Source organism: Eriocheir sinensis, chromosome 16 (assembly GCF_024679095.1).
Source record: "Eriocheir sinensis breed Jianghai 21 chromosome 16, ASM2467909v1, whole genome shotgun sequence".
Taxonomy (NCBI): domain Eukaryota; kingdom Metazoa; phylum Arthropoda; class Malacostraca; order Decapoda; family Varunidae; genus Eriocheir; species Eriocheir sinensis.
Window position 1 is genome coordinate 9,345,370 of NC_066524.1, and position 22,407 is coordinate 9,367,776.

The 22,407-nt window shown below is 45.4% G+C and overlaps 1 protein-coding gene across 1 annotated transcript; it reads right to left on the reverse strand.

The window, feature by feature from the left end:
• Positions 1 to 1,101: 1,101 nt before the first annotated feature.
• LOC126999246 (protein LTV1 homolog) lies at positions 1,102 to 20,167 on the reverse strand. Its single transcript, XM_050861635.1, has 10 exons — positions 20,089 to 20,167; positions 14,962 to 15,099; positions 14,483 to 14,629; positions 12,919 to 13,027; positions 11,997 to 12,306; positions 11,092 to 11,359; positions 9,097 to 9,312; positions 7,283 to 7,523; positions 3,116 to 3,237; positions 1,102 to 1,722 (listed from the first exon to the last, which is right to left on the reverse strand). The coding sequence occupies exons 1-10, from the start codon at positions 20,089 to 20,091 to the stop codon at positions 1,612 to 1,614; spliced, it is 1,665 nt and encodes a 554-aa protein (XP_050717592.1). The 5' UTR covers positions 20,092 to 20,167; the 3' UTR covers positions 1,102 to 1,611.
• Between the last annotated feature and the right edge of the window lie 2,240 nt (positions 20,168 to 22,407).

A 22,407-nucleotide genomic window follows, 5' to 3' on the forward strand; every position in this document is an offset into this window, starting at 1 on the left:
TAAATACACACCCATGCATACTTTTCTAAACCTACTTTTCCTTTCACCCACACAGTTCTTGATCCCTTCCAACCATAATCAGTCACACCATTCCACACTCCTTCAGACATCACAATAGCACATCCTTCCTTACTCCTGCCTCTATACTTCTCATCTATCCCCGTCCATACAACCCCCCCAGGCACACCCTCCCACGTACCCTCTCTACCATCATTCACACCAGTTCCTTGAATATGTATTTCACTCACTCCCAACACATCCACTCTACCATTTACAAAATTTTCAATCATCACTCTCCTCTTTTCCTCATCACCCACCCCATTCACATTTATAGACACCAGTCTCAAGCATTCCCTACTCTCCTGCCACCCCCTGGCCATTGCTCCTGCCTCTAAAACTCGATAAAAGTATTAGAGTCCAATGTAGTATTATGGAGACTTGCTCCTTGTCCGGGCTAAAAGGATTAAAAACTAGACAGCTGATGGTCACTGCCCCCTCCCCGTTGGTTCTACCCCGCAGGGTATACTAACGGTGCGCATCACGTGAAGGTGAGGATGGGGTAGGCTGCCCTCCCAGTCAGAGGGTAGCCGTATCGCTCTCTTCCCAATACCCCAAAACAAGGGAGCTCTACGCATCGGCAACAACGCACCTCGGTTAAACCTCATTGGTTACGATACTGCCACTGCGCACTCCTGTTCTACATTATTCCCTCCAGTCATTTCCACACCACTTCATTACTTGCCAATTCTGTGCAGCAAACTATGGGCTGCCCTGCAAACACGAGACTAAAAAGTTGAACATTGAAACAACTTATCACATTTGTTGCATTTAATATTCGGCATTGATATAACAGATAAATATTTGGGGAGAATATAGATATATATTTTTACCTGTGTGTGTGTGTGTGTGTGTGTGTGTGTGTGTGTGTGTGTGAGAGAGAGAGAGAGATGGCAAAGTACTGATTACACTATAAAAGAAATAAATTAAAACTCTCTCTCTCTCTCTCCCTCTCCCTCTCTCTCTCTCCAGACATATTATAGCAACAAGTGTATAAATGTAGAATTGACGGTTTGTTTGTTTGTTTGTTTGTTTGTTTGTTTGTGTATGTGTGTGTGTGTGTGTGTGTGTGTGTGTGTAAGACAAGGAGGAGGAGGAGGAGGAAAATGAAAAGAAAAGGAGGTGTAGGAGGAAGTGGAGAAGGAAAAAGGAGAGGAAAATGTAGCAATATAGTAGTAAAGTTTTGAATATTTAAGTGTGTATGTATGTATGTATCAATATGTGTATGTATGTATCAACGTATAGTAGGTATGCATGGCTCTATATCTATCTAACTGTATGTGTGTATGTATCCATGTATGTGTGTATGTACGTATAGTTCTATTAGCTCCAGTAACACATGATCACAGAAAGACGTTATTATAAATACTCTTCTATAGCGACGTCCGTGTGCGTATATGTGTGCGTGTGTGTATGTGTGTGTGAGTGTACGTATGTCTATGTGTGTGCGGCATATAATAAACACAGTGAGGAGTACCGTATGTCTGTCTGTAGTAAACTCTAATTTAATACTCTCATTCGTGGCGTCGACAGCTCTGAGGTGCAAGCGAGGCCTCACACCAGGGAGATCTTGTTGTTGTACCTGTTGTTCATTAAGATCTTCTCCTGCCTCTTCTTCTCGTCCTTGAATGCCGCTCGGTTCAGCTTCTTCTCAATGCGTCTCTCCTGCAGCGGGAGGGGCAAAGGAGGCACAGTGTTGGTTAGCAAGGAAACAGATGAAGGGAGAAAAACGAGGGAGATAGTTGGGTTTGCTTAGGAGAAGGATGCATAGATGGTTGTGATGATTAAGGAGGAGGATTTAGAGACGGTTGTTTTGGTTAGTAAGGGAACAGATGAAAGGAGAAAGATGAAGGAGATAGTTGGGTTTGTTTAGGAGAAGGATGAAGGAGACAGTTGTGTTGGTTAAGCAGAAGGATAAAAAAGACGTGTTGGTTAAGGAGGAGGATGTAGAGATGGTTGTGTTTAAGTAGAAGAATGAAGGAGACAGTTGTATTGGTTAAGCAGAAGGACAAAAAAAACGGTTGTGTTGGTTAAGGAGGAGGATGAAGGAGGCGGTTGTGTTGGTTAAGCAGAAGGACGAAAAAAACGGTTGTGTTGGTTAAGGAGGAGGATGAAGGAGGCGGTTGTGTTGGTTAAGCAGAAGGACGAAAAAAACGGTTGTGTTGGTTAAGGAGGAGGATGAAGGAGGCGGTTGTGTCGGTTAAGCAGAAGGACGAAAAAAACGGTTGTGTTGGTTAAGGAGGAGGATGAAGGAGGCGGTTGTGTTTGATGGTTTTGAAGTAGACCAAAAGTTGAGTGAGGGAATGCATGATTTATACTCCTTGTTACTTGTTAATTCTACTGTTTATTCCGCATTAAATTCTTTTGTTTCTTTCATGGTTTATCTCATTTTAGGATTTAATACACTACTGAATGACTGTATGAATGAAGGAGAGAAGAATAGAAGGAGAAGGAAGAGAGGAGAAATGAGGGAGAGAAAAGAGAGGGAGAGAAACTGAGAGGAATGAGATAGATAAAAGAAGGAGAATAGAAGGAGGAGGAGGAGTGAGGAAGAGAAGGATAGGAGGAGGAGGAGGAGGATGACTGTATGAATGAATGTTTTAATGAATATATGAATAAATTAAGTAGGTTTGTCTTCTTCTTCTTCTTCTTCTTCCTTCCTCCTCTCTCCTCTTCCACCTTTTTACTCTCCTCCATTTTCCTTCTTCTTCCTCTTTTTCATTTTTCTCCATGTCCTCATCTACCATTACCTTCTCCTCCTCCTCCTTTTTCCTCCCTCTCTTCCTCCTCCTCCTTTTTCCTCCCTCTCTTCCTCCTCCTCCTTCTCATTCTTTGTCTTCTTTTCCTGTCTCATTCTTTCCTCCTTCTTCTCTTTCTACACCTCCTCCTCCTCCTCCTTTTTCCTCTCTCTCTTCCTCCTCCTCCTTCTCATTCGTAGTCTTCTTTTCCTGTCTCATTCTTCCCTTCTTCTCCTCTTCCTCCTCCTCCTTCCCCTCACTTGTCTCCTCCTCCTCTCCTCTCCTACTCTTCCTCCTCCTCCTCCCAGCCTGGCACTCACCCTTCGCAGTTCCTTGAGAGCTTTCTTCCGGCAGCGTCGCTCGGCACTCGTCTCTCCCGGCGGCCGAATGGAGATGGCGGACATGCTGGTGATGAGGGTCTGGGTGTCGGGCTGGGCCTCTCCTGGGGGGGGGGGGAGGAAGAGGAAGATGAGGAGGAGGAGGTGGTGGTGGTGGTGGTGGTGGTGTAGAAAGAGGAGGAGGAAAGAATCAGACAGAAAATGAAGAATAGGAATAAAAAGGATGAAGAGGTAGAAGAGGAGGAGGAAAAAAGAAAAATATAAAAAGGAAGAAGGAGGAGGAGGAGGAGGAAGAAGGAGGAGGAGGAGGAGGAAAGAATCAGACAGAAAATGAAGAATAGGAATAAAAAGGATGAAGAGGTAGAAGAGGAGGAGGAAAAAAGGAAAATATAAAGGGGAAGAAGGAGGAGGAGGAGGAGGAGGAGGAGGAGGAGGAGGAGGAGGTGTAAAAAGAGGAGGAAAGAATGAGACAGAAAATGAAGAATAGGAATAAAAAGGATGAAGAGGTAGAAGAGGAGGAGGAAAAAAGAAAAATATAGAGGGGAAGAAGGAGGAGGAGGAGGAGGAGGAGATGGGGGAATCATTATTATTGTCATTGTTTTTATTATTGCTTTGGCTGTTATTACAAAAACTTCTGTCATCACCATACACACACACACACACACACACACACACACACACACACACACACACACACACACACAGTCAGAGGTAGTCAAGGCCTTAAAGAAAAATGAAGAATTAGTGAGAGAAGCAGCGGACAAAAAAAGAAGTGTTGTTATTTTTGGGATGAAAGAAAAGAATATAACATATAAACCAAAAAGGGATAAAGAGGAACTGAAATCAGTCAAAGACCTGCTCAAGAACCTAAATGATGCAGAAAGGCAGAGTATCGAGGAGGAAGTAGACGAGATTTATAGAATGGGTCCATTTATTGAAGGGAAAACAAGACCAGTTAAGTTAAAACTAAAATCACAAAAGGCAACCGAAGACATATTATACAGAACAACTAAACTAAAAGAAATGGAAGGATGTAAGGATATATATATATAAAGAAAATAGAAATGAAGAAGAAAGGAAGAAATGCAATGAATTACTGGCAGAGACAAAGGTAAAAAATAACGCAAGATCTGAGGAAGAAAAAGAAACATTTTTTTGGAGAATTTCGGGGGATCAAATCAAAAAATGGTTCATAAGGGAGAAAAGGGAGTGAAAACTAGGTAAGAAAGATACAGAGAGGGGAATAAGAATAATGTACACAAATGTAGATGGGTTGATCTCTAGTAAATTAGAACTGCAAGATTAACTAAAAGAGAGGATCCCATGATAGTTTGCCTAATTGAAACTAAACTAAAAGAAAACATCCAAATTGAGTTAGATGGAAGATACAATGTGTGGAGGAAGGATAGAATGGGCAAAGGCGGAGGAGGAGTGGTGATAATGATAAAGAAAGAGTTATTAGTAAAATCAATAGAATATGGAGAGGGAAAAGCAGAGATAGTGAGTGTAAGCTTGGAAAACAAGAACAGAGAAAGGATGACGATTGCAGTAACATATGTACCACCAAAAACTACATCATGGAGTAAAGAAGATTATGAAAACATGATTGATGACACCATACAGAGTTTGAGGAGATTACTTAAGGCAAACAAAGGAGTAATACTAGTTGGCGATTTCAATTGCAAAGAGGTTGACTGGGAGAGGTTTGAGAGCAATGGTAGTGATGTGGCATGGGGGAATAGATTCTTAAATTTAATGATGGAAAATTTGATGACACAAAGGGTGAAGGAAAGCACTAGATATAGAAGAGATGACGAACTGGCAAGACTGGATTTGGCGTTGACAAGAGAAATTCACGTGAAGGATGAATTGAGGTATGATTGCCCCCTGGGAAAAAGTGATCACATGCTCATTGAGATGAAAATGGAGGAGGGAGGAAGGGAACAAGACGAGACTTATAGAAGCGATAGATTAAACTATAGGAAAGCAGAGGTGGAAAACCTCAAGAAGTTTTTTGGTGAAATGGACTGGAAAGAGTTAAGGAGTACAAGCGAAGTTCAAGGAAAGTATGATATTTTCATGAAGGAGTACAACACAGGTGTTATGAAGTTCGTACCAAAATACAGACCAAGGGAGAGGGCTAAAAAGGACTGGTTTAATACAAGATGTGCAAAGGCAAAAGAAAAGAAAGACAAAGCGTGGTCAAGATGGAAAAGAAACAAAAATCAAAGAAACAAAGAAGACTTTAAGGCAGCGAGAAATGAGTACGTGAAAGTGAGAAAGGAAGGAGAGAAACGATACGAAAAGGATATTGTGGAAAAGTGTAAAGAACAACCTAAACTATTTTATAGATTTATAAATGGAAAAATTAAATCAAGAGAGACAATTGAAAGACTGACTGGAGAGAATGTTGAGATCGAGGATCCCAAAGGCATGGCGGAATTATTTAACAAAAAATTCCAGCAAGTGTTTACCAAAGAATCATTATTTAATGAACCACAAGAAAACAACTTAAATGAATATATGGAAAAGGTCAAAATAGATAAAGAGGAGATAAAAAAAACTATTGGGGGAACTGGAAGAAGGGAAGGCCGTGGGACCGGATGGAGTTTCAGGTTTTATACATAAAGAGTGCAGAAATGAGTTAGTCGGCCCGATATATGACATCATTAGGTGCTCAATAAAAACTGGCACAGTGCCTAGGGAGTGGAGGAGGGCAGAAGTGGTACCTATATACAAAAGTGGAAAAAAGGAAGAACCCCTAAATTACAGACCGGTGTCTCTGACCAGCATAGTATGTAAAATATGTGAGAAATTAATAAAAGAACAATGGATGAGATTTCTAGAGGAACATACTCTAATCACAAACAATCAATATGGGTTTAGGAAAGGCCACTCATGTGTGACAAACTTGCTGAGCTTTTACTCAAGAGTGACGGACAAATTACAGGAAAGAGACGGATGGGTGGATTGCATTTGCCTAGACTTAATGAAGGCATCTGACAAAGTTCCACATTCAAGACTGCTGTGGAAACTAGAAAATAAAGGAGGATTGAGAGGGAAAATGAAGTGCTGGATGGAAAGCTACTTAAGAGGAAGAGAGATGAGAACCGTGGTTAAGGACACTAGATCGGAATGGAGAACGGTGGAAAGTGGAGTGCCCCAGCGGTCAGTTTTAGCACCAGTACTCTTCCTAGTCTATATCAATGATATGCCAGAGGGAATAAACAGCTACATGAGCCTGTTCGCAGATGATGCTAAACTGCTAAGACAGATAAGAAACAGTGAAGACTGCAAGGAGCTGCAAGAAGACCTAGACAAGATTTGGAAATGGAGTCAGAAATGGGAGATGAAACTCAACGTGAAAAAATGCCATGTTATGGAAATGGGAAAAAGTGTAGAAAGACCAAAATGAACATATAAAATGGGAGATGGTGAAATATTAAAGAAAATAAAGGAAGAGAGAGACCTGGGAGTAATAATGCAAGATTATATGCAACCAGAAAGTCACATAAATTGGATTTTCGGTGATACATATAACATGGTGAGAAATATAGGTATAGCATTCCACTACATGGACAAAGAAATGATGAAAAAATTAATTACTACTATGATCAGACCTAAACTAGAATACGCAGAAACAGTGTGGTCTCCACATATGAAGAAACACAAAAAAACTAGAAAGAATACAGAGGATGGCAACAAAAATGGTTCCAGAACTGGAGGGACTGACATATGAAGAGAGACTAAAGGAAATGGACTTGCCAACACTGGAAAAAAGAAGAGAAAGAGGAGACCTAATACAAATATATAGGCTATTGAGTAAAATGGAAGTAGATAACGAGAAATTGCTACTAAGAGAAGAACCTTCCAGCAGGAATACTAGAGGACATAGTAAAAAGTTGAGGAAGGGAAGATGCTCAAGAGACATAAAGAAATATAGCTTCCCACAAAGAAATATAAAGGTTTGGAACAGACTAAGTGAAGAAATAGTATCGGCGAAGAGTGTGGAGAGCTTCAAGGAAAAGTTGGATAATTATAGATACGGAGACGGGACCACACGAGCGTAAGCCCAGGCCCTGTAAAATTTCAACTAGGTAGGTAAATACACACACACACACACTACCAATCACCCCCACCACCACTCACCCTCACCACTGCCATCATTCGCTTTATCGTGATGCGCTAAATTCCTCCGTGTCAATCCGCTGAGCCCATACTCCTCAGGGTTGTTTAGGGGTACACCGGTGCGTGGGTCGACAGCTATTTTCTTGCGCCTGGGCGGATCGGTGATGGTGCGCGGGTGGTTGTAGAGCGTGGAGTTGAGGGTCAAGATGCTCTCACAGTCCCATCGTTCTTTAGGATGGTCTGCACCGTCCCACAGCTCAACCTGTATAGTGGAGTTAGGTTAGGTTAGGTTAGTGTGAGGTTAGACAGGTATAGTCCTCAAGTTATGATGGGATTCAGGACCAACTGGCCGGTCGTAAGTAGAATTGGTTGCAAGTCGAAATTTACATTAAACCCCTTGGATACGGACTTCTTAGAAGAAGACATCACCAAGCAACAGGAGTGGAGCAAAAAGTGGCTGCTACAATTCAGTGAAGAAAAATGTAGTCATGCACCTTGGGAGGGATTATCCAGCATACCAATACCACATGGGAAACACTCCACTATCCACCACAGAGGCAGAGAACGACCTGGGAATGTATGTTACCAGGCTACCAGCGAAGGCGAAATCCGTGCCAATCGCAACGGACAGGTTAATAATTAAAATATTATTCAGATGTCCCACGGAGGATAGAGACTCGTTCCCATGCCTCTTCCCCTCTCTCGATAAAATCCGGCTCTGTCCTCATCAGCTCGCCTGCCCCAGCCCTGCGTTTGGTTGACCATTTAGTCACACTACATTGTGCAACGTTACACAAACTGGAGCAACCAAGTTTTGCCAAGATGCCGCGTTAGCCAAACACCCCACCAAGTCTTTGAACCAGGAGTTGAGTTGGCAGAGGACAATGTAAACAAAATATGAGTGGCCAGTGTCACCTCTGCTGCATATTCTAACCTTCTGTGAATGTTTCGTTCAACTATGATTGCTGTCTCCAGTAAACGGTCGCCTATGGGAGCTGCTGCAGGAATATGGTGAGGGGGCTGTTTTGGGGGACATCATTTTGATAGCCAACTGGCATCTGTTAGATCCAGCGGTAAGTTTGGTAGGAAGCACGTGAACTTGTAAACAAATTGTTGCTCTACCCACAGTTGGATATTTACAATGTCAACTCATTACTTAACTAAGTATTAATAATATCATTGGCCTGGTCACAAGTAGGCCCATAAACTGGTAAAGTAGCAACTAGGTAATGCAGCCTGAGAACACTTACAGCTTGAGCTCCACAGGTAACTGAGGAGGAAGTGTGGGCACGCTCCTCTTTTTCTTTTTTCTTTCCCTCCACACCTCATTTTCCTCCTCCTTTTTCCTTTCCTACACTATCCTTCCGCTCTCCATCTTCTTCATCTCCAAATTCTGCTCCTTTAACCTTCCCAACTCTCTCCTCCTTTTTCCTTCCCCACACTCTCCTCTTTCTTTGACCTTCACATCCCCTTCTTCCTTTTCCTTCCCCACACTTTCCTTCCTTTCCTCCTCCTCCATCTCCACCTTCTCCTGCTCCTTTTACTTTCCCTAGTCTCCTTTCCCTCCTCCTCCATCTCCACCTTCTCCTGCTCCTTTTACTTTCCCTCCTCCTCCATCTCCACCTTCTCCTGCTCCTTTTACTTTCCCTCCTCCTCCATCTCCACCTTCTCCTGCTCCTTTTACTTTCCCTAGTCTCCTTTCCCTCCTCCTCCATCTCCACCTTCTCCTGCTCCTTTTCCTTTTTTTTCTTCCTTTTCCTCCCCCTCCTAATTCCTTCCCCACACTCCTTCTTTTCCACCTTTACTCTTCCTACTCCTCCTCTTCACACACTCACCTCCTCCTTCTCCTCGTCCTCCTGGCTGCCTCGTCGGTCCTGCATGTCTTTGATCCACTTGATGATGCGGTCCTGGTCTTCAAGCGTATCGTCCTGCAGCTTCTTCTTGGAGTGCAGCAAGGCCTGGCGGAACAGTGGAGACTCCTCGCCCACGAACCCCTCGATGTCCTCGCCGTCCAGCGCCCCGACCTGCTCCTCCCCGTACTCCCGGACAAACTGTGGGCAGGAGAGAGGAGTGGAGGGAGAGTTATACGCAGGGCGGGTGTTAAATTGTAGTATTAACCCGGTAGCAGCGACGGGCCAAATTTGTGGCTTTATCGTGTAGCAGCAACGGGCCAAATTTGTGCCATGATATAAACCCCCCCAAAATAGATGATGCATAAACAGATCACAAATACGTTGATAAATATAATGAAATGGTTTGCGTGAGTGATGATTTTTTCTCATTTTTCTCGCTTAAAGGGACCTTTAACCCTTTCCTTGCGCGCGGTGCGGACGCGACTATCCCCTCAGGCGCAGTCAGGCAGCCCAATGGGGGGGTCTCTTTTAACCTCCGTAACTCAAAAACTATTCATCACAGCTGAAAACCAAAACCTCCATTGGAAAGAGGAGGTCCAAGTCTATAGGAGTCGGTTATGTATGCCTCTCTTGCGAACGTACATGCACGTTCAGGGAGTATTGAATGTTAACACTTATGTCGGTGCGTGCGGGATGATCAGCCATATTGAGGGAACTGCGGACATCTCTCTTTCAGATTCTGGCAAGGGAGTATTGCCAACTGTAATATTTACAACTATTTGGTCAAAGAATCAGTCAGGTGATAGGTGAAGCTATGCAAAAATGCCGCTATATTGGGCAAGAACATCCACCAGTTACTCGTCCGTAGATTTGCTGTGCTAGGCTGATATGATTTTCCACCAAATTTAGTGAAGAATCCACTCAACTGGCAATCCTGTGTTGTGAGAATTAGTGCTGGAACACTCTCATACGCAGGAGATTTGAGTGTGGGTGGAGCTCACAGCGAGCGTTTAGCACCATCTGCAAATACGCCTAACGCTCGCTGTGAGCGTTTACCAATGAAAGGGTTAAGAAACATGATCCCCGCTGCTACTGGGTTCATCATATTGCCGCTTCAGTTCCCTTGTTTCAAAACCCTCTCGTTGAAGTTGCCGGGATATTCATGGACTGTTTCGTGATCCTGTTGATAGATTTACACACTCTCTGCATCTTGAATGGAGAAAAACACCCATGAAAGCCCGGTTAATCTTCCCTGTGGCCTTGGAAAATAGCCGTAATGGGAGCCCGATGCTGTTAAAATATGGACCTTTGGGTTACGGAAGACCTACACTATCCTCTTTCATCACCCTCTCCCTCTTTTTTCCTTTCCAACACTATCCTTCATTTCTTTTTTTCCTCCTTTTTCCTTCCACACACTTTCCACCTCTTCCTCCTCCTTCTCCACTTTTACCTCCTTCTATTTCCTTCTCCTCCCTTTCTGTCTTTTCTATCTTCCTTTTCCTCCTATTTCACCTCCTCCTCCTCCTTACACACTCACCTCTCCTTCTGTCTTTTCTCTCTTCTCTTCCTTTTTTTCCTGTTTCACCTCCTCCTCCTCCTTACACACTCACCTCTCCTGTCTTTTTCTATCTTCTCCTCTTCCTTTCCCTCCTATTTCACCACCTCCTCCTTACAGACTCACCTCTCCTTCTGTCTTTTCTCTCTTCTCCTCTTCCTTCTCCTCCTATTTCACCTCCTGCAATGTGCCCTTGTCTTGACTCCACACACACACACACACACACACACACACAAGAAAAAGTCCTACCACTCCCAAACCGATGCCTCATAGAAATAGCACCTCTGTTTTGCTTTAATTTCTTTGGTATCTGTCAGGCGTTAAATCAAAGGTCTACTGTAGTGTGTTTAGCATGTGTCAGGACCTCATCTCATCCCAAGGTTCAGTTCTGGCGTTAGATTTACAGGAAAGAACCGACAAACCTTTTCTTCGAAGCAATCATCGAGGGTGGTGAGGAGGTCTTTTCTGGGCAGGACGGAAGAGGTGAGGGAGTAGTTGGTGAAGTGTGACTTGGTGTCCTCCTCCTCAAACCCGCGGGAGGGAGAGTGGTGGAAGGAGGAGTCAAAGGGGCCGCCCAGGCTGGCCAACACGTCCCTCCCCTCGTCGTCGCTGTCGTTGAAGTCGCTGCTGAAGTCCCGCTCCTCCTCGTCTGCGTCGTACCCCTCGTCCTGCGCCTTCTCCCGGTAGGCACTGTGAGGGGGGGGGAGTGAGGGTAATGATGAGGGGAGGGAGAGGAGGAAGATGAGGAAAGACAAAATAGAAGTAAGGAGCAGAAGAAAAAGAACAAGAAAAAGAAGAAACAGAGGAGAAACAGCGAGAACAAGAACAAGAAGAAGTCAAAGAAAAGACGAGGGAGAAGAAAAAGCAGAAGCAACAAGAGAAAAATACAAAAATAGTAATAAAAATAATAATAATAAAAATAATAATAATAATAATATTAATAATAATAATAATAATAATGTCATGCCCCGGGAACTTATTTTTCTATTTCCTCTATTTCCCAACACGTCCTCTGCGTGTATCGAAACACACGAGAAATTAATCAAGACCAGGAGAGGGTATTCACCGGCTGCCTGGGATTGAACCCGCGACCAGCGTGACGAGAGCCGCTCCTTACCGAGTCGGCCAAAGAGGTACCCCACTGGCTAAGTGGGTTATGGGAGGCTTGTTCATCAGGCATAGTCGCCGCACTACTATAATAATAATAATAATAATAGTAATATTGAAATAGTGAATAATAATGATAGCAAAAGAAGAAGAAGAAGAGTAATAAGAAAGCAGAAAACTAACAAAATAATAACAGATAACAACAACAACAAAAGCAAACCTGAGTTTCGCCAAGGACGACGTGGGCAGATCATAAACATGAATCCTGGACGTCTGCAAACCATCCTCATCCCCCTCCAGCGCTGGCATCTCCCCATCATCTTCACCCTCCCCCTCTTCATCCTCCTCCTCCTCTTCATAGTCCTCCCACTCCCCATCATCACCATCAGGAGGTTCATTGGCGTTCAGCATCATCACAAAGTTGTCGGGCAGAGCATCGTCATCGTCCGGCCCTAGCGCGGCGTTGTCGTTGAAAATGTCATCGTCATCTAGTCCGGCAACGACGTCGGGGTCCAACTCTGGCCTTGGACCTGTGTTGGGTGAGGTTAGGTGTGTGAGTGTGTATTTACCTATCTTTATTTACCTATTCGTAGTATACAGGGCCCGAGCTCAGGCTCGGCCAGTCCTGTCTGCCTATCAATATTTGTCTAACTTTTCCTTCATTTTATGGACACTGCCCACTTCAACAGTGTCTCTGTTTAGTCCATTCCATGTATCCACACTCCTGTATGGAAAACTGTACTTGTGTCTTTCAAACAAGTCGCCTTTCTCAATTTCTTGCTGTGTCCTCTTAGTTGCCTCCTCCCTTCCATCTCAATTAAATAATTTCTATCCAACACGTCCATTCCACATGCATTCCTGTACATCGCTATCAGATCTCCTCTTTCTCTTCTTCCTTACAGTGTTGGTAAGCCAGTTCCTCCTATCTAGTCTCGTATGGCAGACCTGATAGTTCTGGTACCATTAGTTGCAATCCTCTGAATCCTTTTGAGTTTCTTTATATCCTTTTCTTGTGTGGTGACCAGATAACTGCTGCAAATCCTAACCTCAGTCTAATCAATGTTGTTATTATTTTCTTCATCATGTCCCCATCTAAGTGTGCATGTGTGTGTATGTGTGTGTGTGTGTATATGTGTGTGTACCTGTGACGGGAGCGGCCTTGTTCAGTAGTCCGATGGGTTCCTCGACGAAGGACTCAAAGGCGGAGGACGGGAGGAGAAGCTTCTTGCCGCGCAGCTCTTTCTTGCCCGCCTGGGAACAAAAACAATCCATTCTTAGTGTTCTGTCCTTCCTTCCTCCCTACATACTAATTAATATAAATTCTTCCTCTTCCTCTGATAATTATAATCCTTTCTACTGCCATGAGAACTGCCACAAAGCTCTTCACTACCTGGCTGGAAACAAAAAATAGTAGATTCTTTGTATTCTATCCTTCTCTCCTGTCTTCCTACATACTAACTTTTTCGTCCTGTTCCTTTGATAATTCTTCCTCCTGTTATGAAAATTTGACACAAAGCTTTTTTCCTGTCTGCCTTAAAAAAAAAAAAGTCAATTCTTTGCAGTTTGTCCTTCCTTCCTTCCTATCTTCCTCTGTACTAATCTATAGTCTCCCTGTTCCTATGATAATAATTCCTAGTGTTATGAGAACTTGTTATAAATCTTTTTCTTTTATACCAGGAAACAAAATCTGTCCATTCCTTGCAGTCTGTCCTTCCTTTTTCCTTCCTTTCCAACCTTCCTATGTACTGATCTATATTCTCCCTGTTCCTTTCATAATTATGCCTATTATTATAAGGAGTACTTGTGTGTGCATCAACTCCACCAATGTCTGCAAGGCTACAAGTGGCCACCCAGGGATACAAGGCAACAAGACTACAAGTGGTCACCCTGGGATACAAGGCTACAAGTGGCCACCCAGGGATACAAGGCTACAAGTGGCCACCCAGGGATACAAGGCAACAAGTGGCCACCCAAGGATACAAGGCTACAAGTGGCCACCCAGGGATACAAGGCTACAAGTGGCCACCCAGGGATACAAGGCTACAAGTGGTCACCCAGGGATACAAGGCTACAAGTGGTCACCCAGGGATACAAGGCTACAAGTGGTCACCCAGGGATACAAGGCTACAAGTGGTCACCCAGGGATACAAGGCTACAAGTGGTCACCCTGGGATACAAGGCTACAAGTGGCCACCCAGGGATACAAGGCTACAAGTGGTCACCCAGGGATACAAGGCTACAAGTGGTCACCCAGGGATACAAGGCTACAAGTGGCCACCCAGGGATACAAGGCTACAAGTGGTCACCCTGGGATACAAGGCTACAAGTGGTCACCCTGGGATACAAGGCAACAAGACTACAAGTGGTCACCCTGGGATACAAGGCTACAAGTGGACACCCAGGGATACAAGGCTACAAGTGGTCACCCAGGGATACAAGACTACAAGTGGTCACCCAGGGATACAAGACTACAAGTGGACACCCAGGGATACAAGGCTACAAGTGGACACCCAGGGATACAAGGCTACAAGTGGTCACCCAGGGATACAAGGCTACAAGTGGTCACCCAGGGATACAAGGCTACAAGTGGACACCCAGGGATACAAGGCTACAAGTGGTCACCCTGGGATACAAGGCTACAAGTGGACACCCAGGGATACAAGGCTACAAGTGGTCACCCTGGGATACAAGGCTACAAGTGGTCACCTGGGGGTCTTCGCAGCGGATGGTGTACACTTCCAGGTCTTCGTCGTCCCAGTTGACAGCCTCCCTCACCCCCCTCAGGTGCTGGAGGTAGTTGTAGTCATCGTCGAAGAAGATGCCGTATTTCTCCTGCTCTGATTTTTCGGAGGCCTGTAGGGGAAAGGAGGTAGATAGATAAAATGATAGAAACTTGCGGCAGATTTTTTAAACGTTGTATTAGTATTTATAAAGTTACGTGGCTAGTTTGGTCTCTTACTTACATTTTTGGGACGGAGTTTGTTAGAAGTGCTAGATTTTCAGTGTTGAAATATTACAAACTCAGTCATAAAAAAAAAAAATTATATAAAAAAAAGAAAAAAACTGGCCACACCTTAAACAGCAGGTAAAAAAGACAAATCAATCATAATCTTGTTGATGAAGACTAATATGTTTGAAAAATCAGGCATCTCTCTTGTAATGGCTAGGATGTGTTGGGCCCTTACATCACCCTCTGTGGGTTGCAGCACAGCCTGGGGGGCGGAGGGGTCGGCCACCAGGGGGTCACGTTGGCTGCGCGACACAACCTTGAAGGTGTGGAGCACATCGCGACGCTTGTCCAGGAACCTCTTGCCCTTCTTCCCCTGTGGAGGTAGAGGTGTAACACTGATTAGGTATAACTGATTCTTGCCTGTTGAAGAAAGACATGAGTATTAATATATCAAAGGACCTGCTGCACTATGGGTGTTTGACAATTTCTTCTGAGACCTTGTCATGCTACTTATTTTTCTTTCCATTTTGAATCACCTATTATGAGATTTCGGCTGCTGATTTAGCAGCAACAGGCTCCAACCAAACTAAGTTTAACCTAACTTGATCTGAACTAACCTAAATAAATATAACCCAGCCTGACCGGACCTATGCCCTGCTGCCAAAATGCAAAAAACAGAAATAAATCACATGAGATATCTCCAACATGCCATATTTTCAGTAATTAATATCTCGCCAAAGAGTGAGTCCAGAGCAATAAAGCAGAGTGTTACATATGAACGTATTTTGTAAAGCACCAAGGTGTCTTTCACAGTGAGACGGGTGTAGTTCTGGAATAATACCAAAATGAATAGTGTCTCTGAAACAGACTACTGAGGTGTGCTTAAACAATCCCAAATGAACAGGAGTGCAAGGAGGTTCAGGAGGTTTGTGCTGCCCTAGCGAACACTCTTGAGAGACGAGACAGTCACATGATGCCAGTAATCATGTGGCGGGGAATGTGGAGATGAACGTACCCTTCTACGCCACCAAGGTCAACAACAATGCAGCACATCACACGTCTTTATCATAAACAATTAAACTTAACAAATCTAACAAAACTAAATTCAACCTAATAATATAACCTAGCCTTACTATATCTAACCTAACCTAACCAGACCTGACCCTCCTCCCCCTTAGCTGCCCAAATATGATGTGCTAGAAGGTATTAGTTACTCCATTGATCCATGGTTTCTTCTTTTGACCTGTATCACTTCATATCCATTCTTCTGCTTATTCAGAAGGAATGGTACGATACCTTCTCTATCCCCACATGAAGAAGCCATCAAAAGCCAGACACACCCCAGGTTTGGCAGGAAAGCTCTCACTTCAATGACAGTGGTTAGAAACTGTTGAGGCCGAACATTTCAATAACTTTGGTATCAGGCTTTTCAACTGTTTGCCTAGACAAAGACACAACAAAATGTACTATAGATGCATTCAAAAGGAAGCCCGACAAACTTCTGAAGACCGGACAAGTCTACTCCACACAGCCCACACCCACGGGTTGCAGTGTCGAACTACATCATTGACCAACTACAGTATAGGAAGACAGAAGAAAAATGTGGAGGCGATGGACTTTCATGTCAGCCGCGGTGATTCCAAACTTTCGACAAGTAAGACAAATAAGTAAAGTAAAGTAAGTAAATCATCAGGCACCCTCCCTAACCAAAGGCCATACCAACCTGGTAACAGGCATTACCATCACCTCGATTCAAATTCACAGTCATAAGGAGTCATTGTTTTCATGGTATAGGCGACCCCCAACCTGGTGACGATCATGAAAAAACGAAGGCATGTGATTTGGTAGTATTGAATTGCCAGTACGGCGGGGCATGTATACATTGCATCAGCTGAGCGGAGGATTGTGTAGGATAAATGTGAAGAAACAAACGTACAAAAAGTAAACATGAAAAATAAATGTAAAGAATAAATATAATGAAAAAATGTGGATTGTCTTGTTGGAATACACTGCTCAAATCTGCTAATAGCCTAATATTTCCTAGTCATAACAGGTGAAATAATGGTGACAAGTATTGAAATTCTATCATTTAGCAGATGTCAGCAAGACAGACTTTTCAACTTTATTCATTACATTTATTTTTCTCATTAATTCTTCACACTTATTTAGCAGACTTCACATAATAAGGTTGATTTCACAGTATGTATACCCTATGCATACATAGGCTATCTACCGGTAGAAAAATATGAGTTTGACCAAGAAGGCATAACAGGTGAATAATGTTGACAAGAACAAGAATATCAAAGATGCAACCAAGTTGTACACAGAGGGAGGACACGAAATTGTCCCACAGTCACACGTCAAATGCCTTGGAGTGCATCTCAGCAGTGACACCACCTTCACCCATCACATCACAACCACGGTGAAGCATGGCAGGCTGGGTACTCAGAACATTCAGCTCCTGAGAACTGCTAGTCATGCTCACACTGGAAGTCCCTGGTGCAGCCCCTACTGGACTAATGCAGCCAGCTGTGGTCTCCTCACAAGAAAGGAGACATCCAGCTAATGGAAGCAGTATAGAGATCATACACCAGGCAGATTAGTGGCATGAAGGAGCTGAACTACTGGCACCAGCTTCACAAGCTAGGCTTCCTCTCCCAGCAAAGGAGGAGGGACAGATACCGGGCCATTTACATATGGAAAATCCTGGAGGGTACTGTCCCTGACCCCACACCAGGAATGCTGACAGCCCACATCTCTGGAAGAACTGGATGCATGTGTTCAAGATACTCCCTGCCGATAAGAGCGCTGTGGAATATTAGAATACAGCTGGCAGCCAGCCTAGCCCACGACGGCCCAAGAGTCTTCAACACACTACCAAAAGAGGTGCGGGAAATTACGGGCTGCTCAGTTAAAGGTTCAAAGCTGCACTGGACAGGTTCCTTAGGGCAGTGCCTGATAAACCACCAGTGCCAGGCACACAGCAGTCTGCAGAGCAGCCTCAAATTCCGTACCGGACCAACTGTGGCTGAAGAGACAGGATGCCAGCAACCTCCAAAACAGCGGTGGACCACCACGACTGTGAGGCACAAGACCTCTAGACTCAACTAAGTAAACTAAAGATGCGGTCAAACGGGCAGTATTTTGGGCAATATATGGACCAGCAATGAAGCCAACGCCGCGAATGGGCAACATTGCCACATTTTCGTGTGGACGGTCCTGCGCGAGTTGTATTGCCAGTTTTTTGGCTTCACCCAAGCGCGAAACATCCACCAAATGCATATTTTTCATCGTTCATGGTTAACATGAGCCTAGTTTTAAGATAAAATGCTTAGATACAATATTAAATAGTGGCAAGAAATGATTCAAAGACTGTACAGGTAGTTTACTCTCATGTACTTCATGAAAACGAGTAAAACACCAGCACTCCCAGCAGCTGCGCTGCCTCAATCCGCCCTCCAGTATACCAGCAGCACCCTTACTAGGAGGATGGCCAGCAAGATATCATTATGTCGGGCTTCTGAGGCTACTTTGCTGGAGTTAGTGAGGCGGCAGACATTTTTTGTGGGACCACAGAGATTCTCTGTACCACAAAACCAAGAGGCGGCAACAGCAGAACTTCGGGCGGAATACCTTGAACTGGCCAACCTGAATGGAGGAAAAAAAATTTTAATGGATTTTCCCAGTGCTATCAATAATATTCATAGGCGGTAGAGCATGAAAGCAGGAGGTGTGCCAGCCCCGCTAGGCTTCAAAAGAGAAGGGTGGGGCAGAAGTTTCTCGATCAGCTTTCCAGATTCTGTGTGGCTCCATGTGACCACAAAGTGGCAACAAATCGACCTGGGTGGATTATTGCTGGACGCGTATTGCTGAAAATACTGCTCGTGTGACCCGGCCCTAAGTACTAAGTAAGTCCTCCCTTCTCCTTTATTGAGTACTCTTGCAACAATAAACCATCAATCAACTTTATTGGTGAGCAACCCATTTTAGATATTGACAACCACAAATATCTTGGGGTCAGGACTGATTCTTCTCTCAAGTTCCATCTTCATGTGAGAGATTGCAGGCAAAGCTAGTGGCATAAGCTATAGTATTTTTAAGGGAACTATTTGTAGAACTCCAGATTTTATGAGAGAAGTTTTTATTTCACACATTAGGCCAATCCTTGACTACAGTTCTGTGGTGTGGTTTACTGGATATTTGGGTGATGTAAGACTACTAGAAGCTGTTCAGAGAAGGTGAACCAGGAAAATCATTGGGTTCTGTGACGTACCTTATAGGGATCATCTCGTGCAACTGAGTCTCTACTCGATCAAAGGCAGACTGATCAGAGCTGATCTTATTATGGTGTTTAAAATTTTAAAAGGTCTTTGTCCCAATCTTGAACATATGCTGATGAGAAATCGCAATAGGGACACTAGAGGTCACTCCTATAAGCTTTATGTCCCCCTTTGTAACACTGCCATGAGAGTCCACTTCTTCTCAATGAGAGTGATTAACATTTGGAACAGCTTGCCGGATTCTGTTGTTTCTGTCATCTCGGTGAATTCCTTCAAGCACCAGTTGGGCAAGCATCTTGGGCAGATCTTATACAAGTTTGATTAATTTGCCATGTGGTTTGGTTGTTCTTTGGGTGTTTTATTTGGATTGTTGTTATTGACTGGGTATTGGAAATTAGTAGTTGTCCATGTCATCTTGTGATATCATATTAGCCAACCATCTGACCATCTTCATGAAAACCATCAGCTGCAGTTTTGGTTGGAGACATCGCACAGTTTATGGATGGGGCGTGTCCCCATCCATTAGTCAGCACGTGAAGTGAGTTCATGGCCTTTAAATTCTTCTATTTTTTTCCCATATTACCACTGAACCCGTGCAACATGTTGCTGTATTGTTTAATAATTTGTATGTTTATTTAAAGCAATAATATAACCACGTGAGAGCAAGAATTTGTGTTATTTGCTAGTAAATGGCTGGTAAGCTCCACGGGGAGCCCCCGCGCCTAGCAGAGCTGCGTTCCCAGAGGCTCCAATCTCTGGTACTGACTGAGACAAACAGCGCGGCGAAAAACGACTGTGAAATCGGATTTCTTGCTGGTGACGGCGATCGCCACTCACTGGTGACGACCAGGACAATAGGAAGTGACGGTGACATCGGCCCAGGTCCCGTCCACAGGTAACACCGACCCTGGAGACACAGGTGCGACACAGTGCTGTCCTCCCTTGTCCTTCACCAATACCGTGTGGGGGGCACCAGCCTGGCCCCGCCCGTGCCAGGCACGCCCCCGCGCCCGCCCTTACACCCTTACGCCTGCCCTCACACCCCCACGCCCGCAAAACAGGAGAAAAGGACACCTCCGCACCATGGCTCGACTCCTCCACGTGCGTTGTTTACTTCCAATGGCCGGTCTCGGATGCGGGACTGTTTCCTTCCCTTCCCTTCAACTTCTCTCCTTCCCTTCCATTCCCTCCCATTCCTTTGCCTTCCCTATCCCTATCTTGTCTTATATCTTCCCTTCTCTTCTCTTTTCTTCACTTCCCTTCCCTTCTCTTCTCTTCTCTTCCCTTCTCATCTCTTCCGTTCTATTCGATCTATTCTCTTCTATTTTCTTAATTTCTCTCCCATTCGCAGCCCTCCATTTCTTCCCAATCCATAGAAACATAAGGATTTTCTGATTATTCTTGGTAATATTAATTGTCACCATTCTCTAATTTTTCCTTCCTTCCTTTGATTTGTTTTTCTTCCCTTCTTCTATGTCTTCACTTCTCTCACTCGTGTTTCATATTTTGGCAGCGGGGTTGGGTGTGTGTGAGGTGTCAGCTAGGTCAGGTTGGGTCAGATTAGGTATAGCTAGGTTTGGTCAAGTCCGGTTATATTATGTTAGATATTAGATGTTGTTGTGAGTGGCTGCCGAGAGGGCTACACTCGATCATCTCCACATTAATTATTACGTACCCACCACATGCTATATATATATATATATATATATATATACATATATATATATATATATATATATATATATATATATATATATATATATATATATATATATAGTATTGTTACGAATGTGCTGTATGTGAATGATTGTATGTGTAATGTGATGAACTTGTAGCATGATGCAATGTTACCTCAGCATGGTGCAACTCTACTTGTTGGGACAAGAGAGACAGGAGGGGGCCCGGGGCCGCCGGGCCGCCGGGCAGGAAGTGCTGAGTCGAGCAGTTGGGAGCAAGGGTGGCTGAGGAGTTGTAGTGGAGAGGACGCGTGTCTGGGCTTGAGAGAGTGTTGAGCTGCTCCGCTCGCGAGCTGTGTGCATCCGTGTGCGTGTCTGCCGTGCCCCTGTACTGTGCCTGATTAACTAACTGTTCTGTGCCCTTGAAAGTTGCTGTACTCTGTACTGTGTGAGGAACCTGTCATTAAACTAGAACTTAGTGTTGAACGTGTATCCTTTTGTGCCCTGCCTCGTTCCCTCCTCCCCTCGGTGTTCGGTGTGGGCCGCTGTGAGTGACTGGTGCCCGTGTGGTTGTTCTGGTGAGGATCACGCCGCCTGCCTGCCCGTGTATGGTGTGTGGTAGGGGGGGTGGCGTAACACTTGGTGTCAAAGGAGTGAGGATATAAGTGAACAGTGAAGCGCGCCGAATCGTCATGGCGTCCCCCAGTGGTCGCCGTGAGGGTGAGGAGACGGGCAAGGCCGAGGCTGACGTGGGTGAGGTGAAGCCGGGCCAGATGAACTTGTTCGCTGCCATGTTGGCCAGTCTGAGGCAGGAATTGGATCAGAGAACAGAGAGGGCAGAACAGAGGGCACGCGAGCAGGCAGAGAGGGCAGAAAAGAGGGCAGACGAGAGGGCACGCGAGCAGGCTCAGAGGGCAGAAGAGAGGGCACGCGAGCAGGCTCAGAGGGCAGAAGAGAGGGCAGACGAGCAGGCACGCCATCTTGCCGATGTCCTCCAGAGCTGTTTCTCGTCGCTGAAGGTGGAAACCCAGCAGTACACCGACCAGGGCTGCGATAGCGCGAGGAGTGAACGGCTGGAGGAGGTGCGGACCCAGGAAGGCGAGGTCCGAGGCCTGAGGGAGGCGGAGACGCAGCTGCGAGAGGTGGCACCGTCGCACGCGGAGGAAGAAGGCTCAGTTCTGGCAGGAAGCCCCGGGGCGGCGGTCCTGCAGGGGCCTATCTGGGGCTCCTGGCAAGGACTCCTGGAGCCTGGTAGCGTCGTGGCGGAACCAATAGCTGCCGCAGGAGGTTGGGGAGCCCCCGCCTCGTTGCCTCCCTCACCCCCTCCCTCTCCTCCATGCCAGCCGGCTCGCAGGTCACGTAGTCCACTCTCTTCCCCATGGCAGCAGCGAGAGGTGGCAACGTGGTGCATGGAGGAACAAGAAACGTCACGTGTGCTGGCGGCGGGTGCACGGGTGGCGGACTGGCGGGGCTCCGCGTGGGGCCCCTGGCAAGGGCCCCTGAAGCCCGGTGGCGTGGTGGCGGAGCCGGTGGAGGCTGCAGGAGGCTGGGGAGCCGTCGGAGTCGCTCCCTTGGGTCCAGCTGGTGCTGGAGTCGGACCCATTAACCCTGCCTCGTTGCCTCTCTCACCGCCTCCCTCTCCGCCATGCCGGCCGGCTTGCAGCCCACGTGGTCCGCCCGCTCCCCGCTGCAGCCCCTCATCCTCCCGGAGCTCAGGGAGGCTTA

Coding starts and splice junctions, on each gene's coding strand:
- LOC126999246 (XM_050861635.1), bottom strand. Junction 11,360..11,996: donor TCGTCCTTGGCGAAACTCAG/GTTTGCTTTTGT, acceptor CCCCCCTCACAG/TGCCTACCGGGAGAAGGCGC. Junction 3,238..7,282: donor GAATGATGGCAGTGGTGAGG/GTGAGTGGTGGT, acceptor CCCCCCCCCCAG/GAGAGGCCCAGCCCGACACC.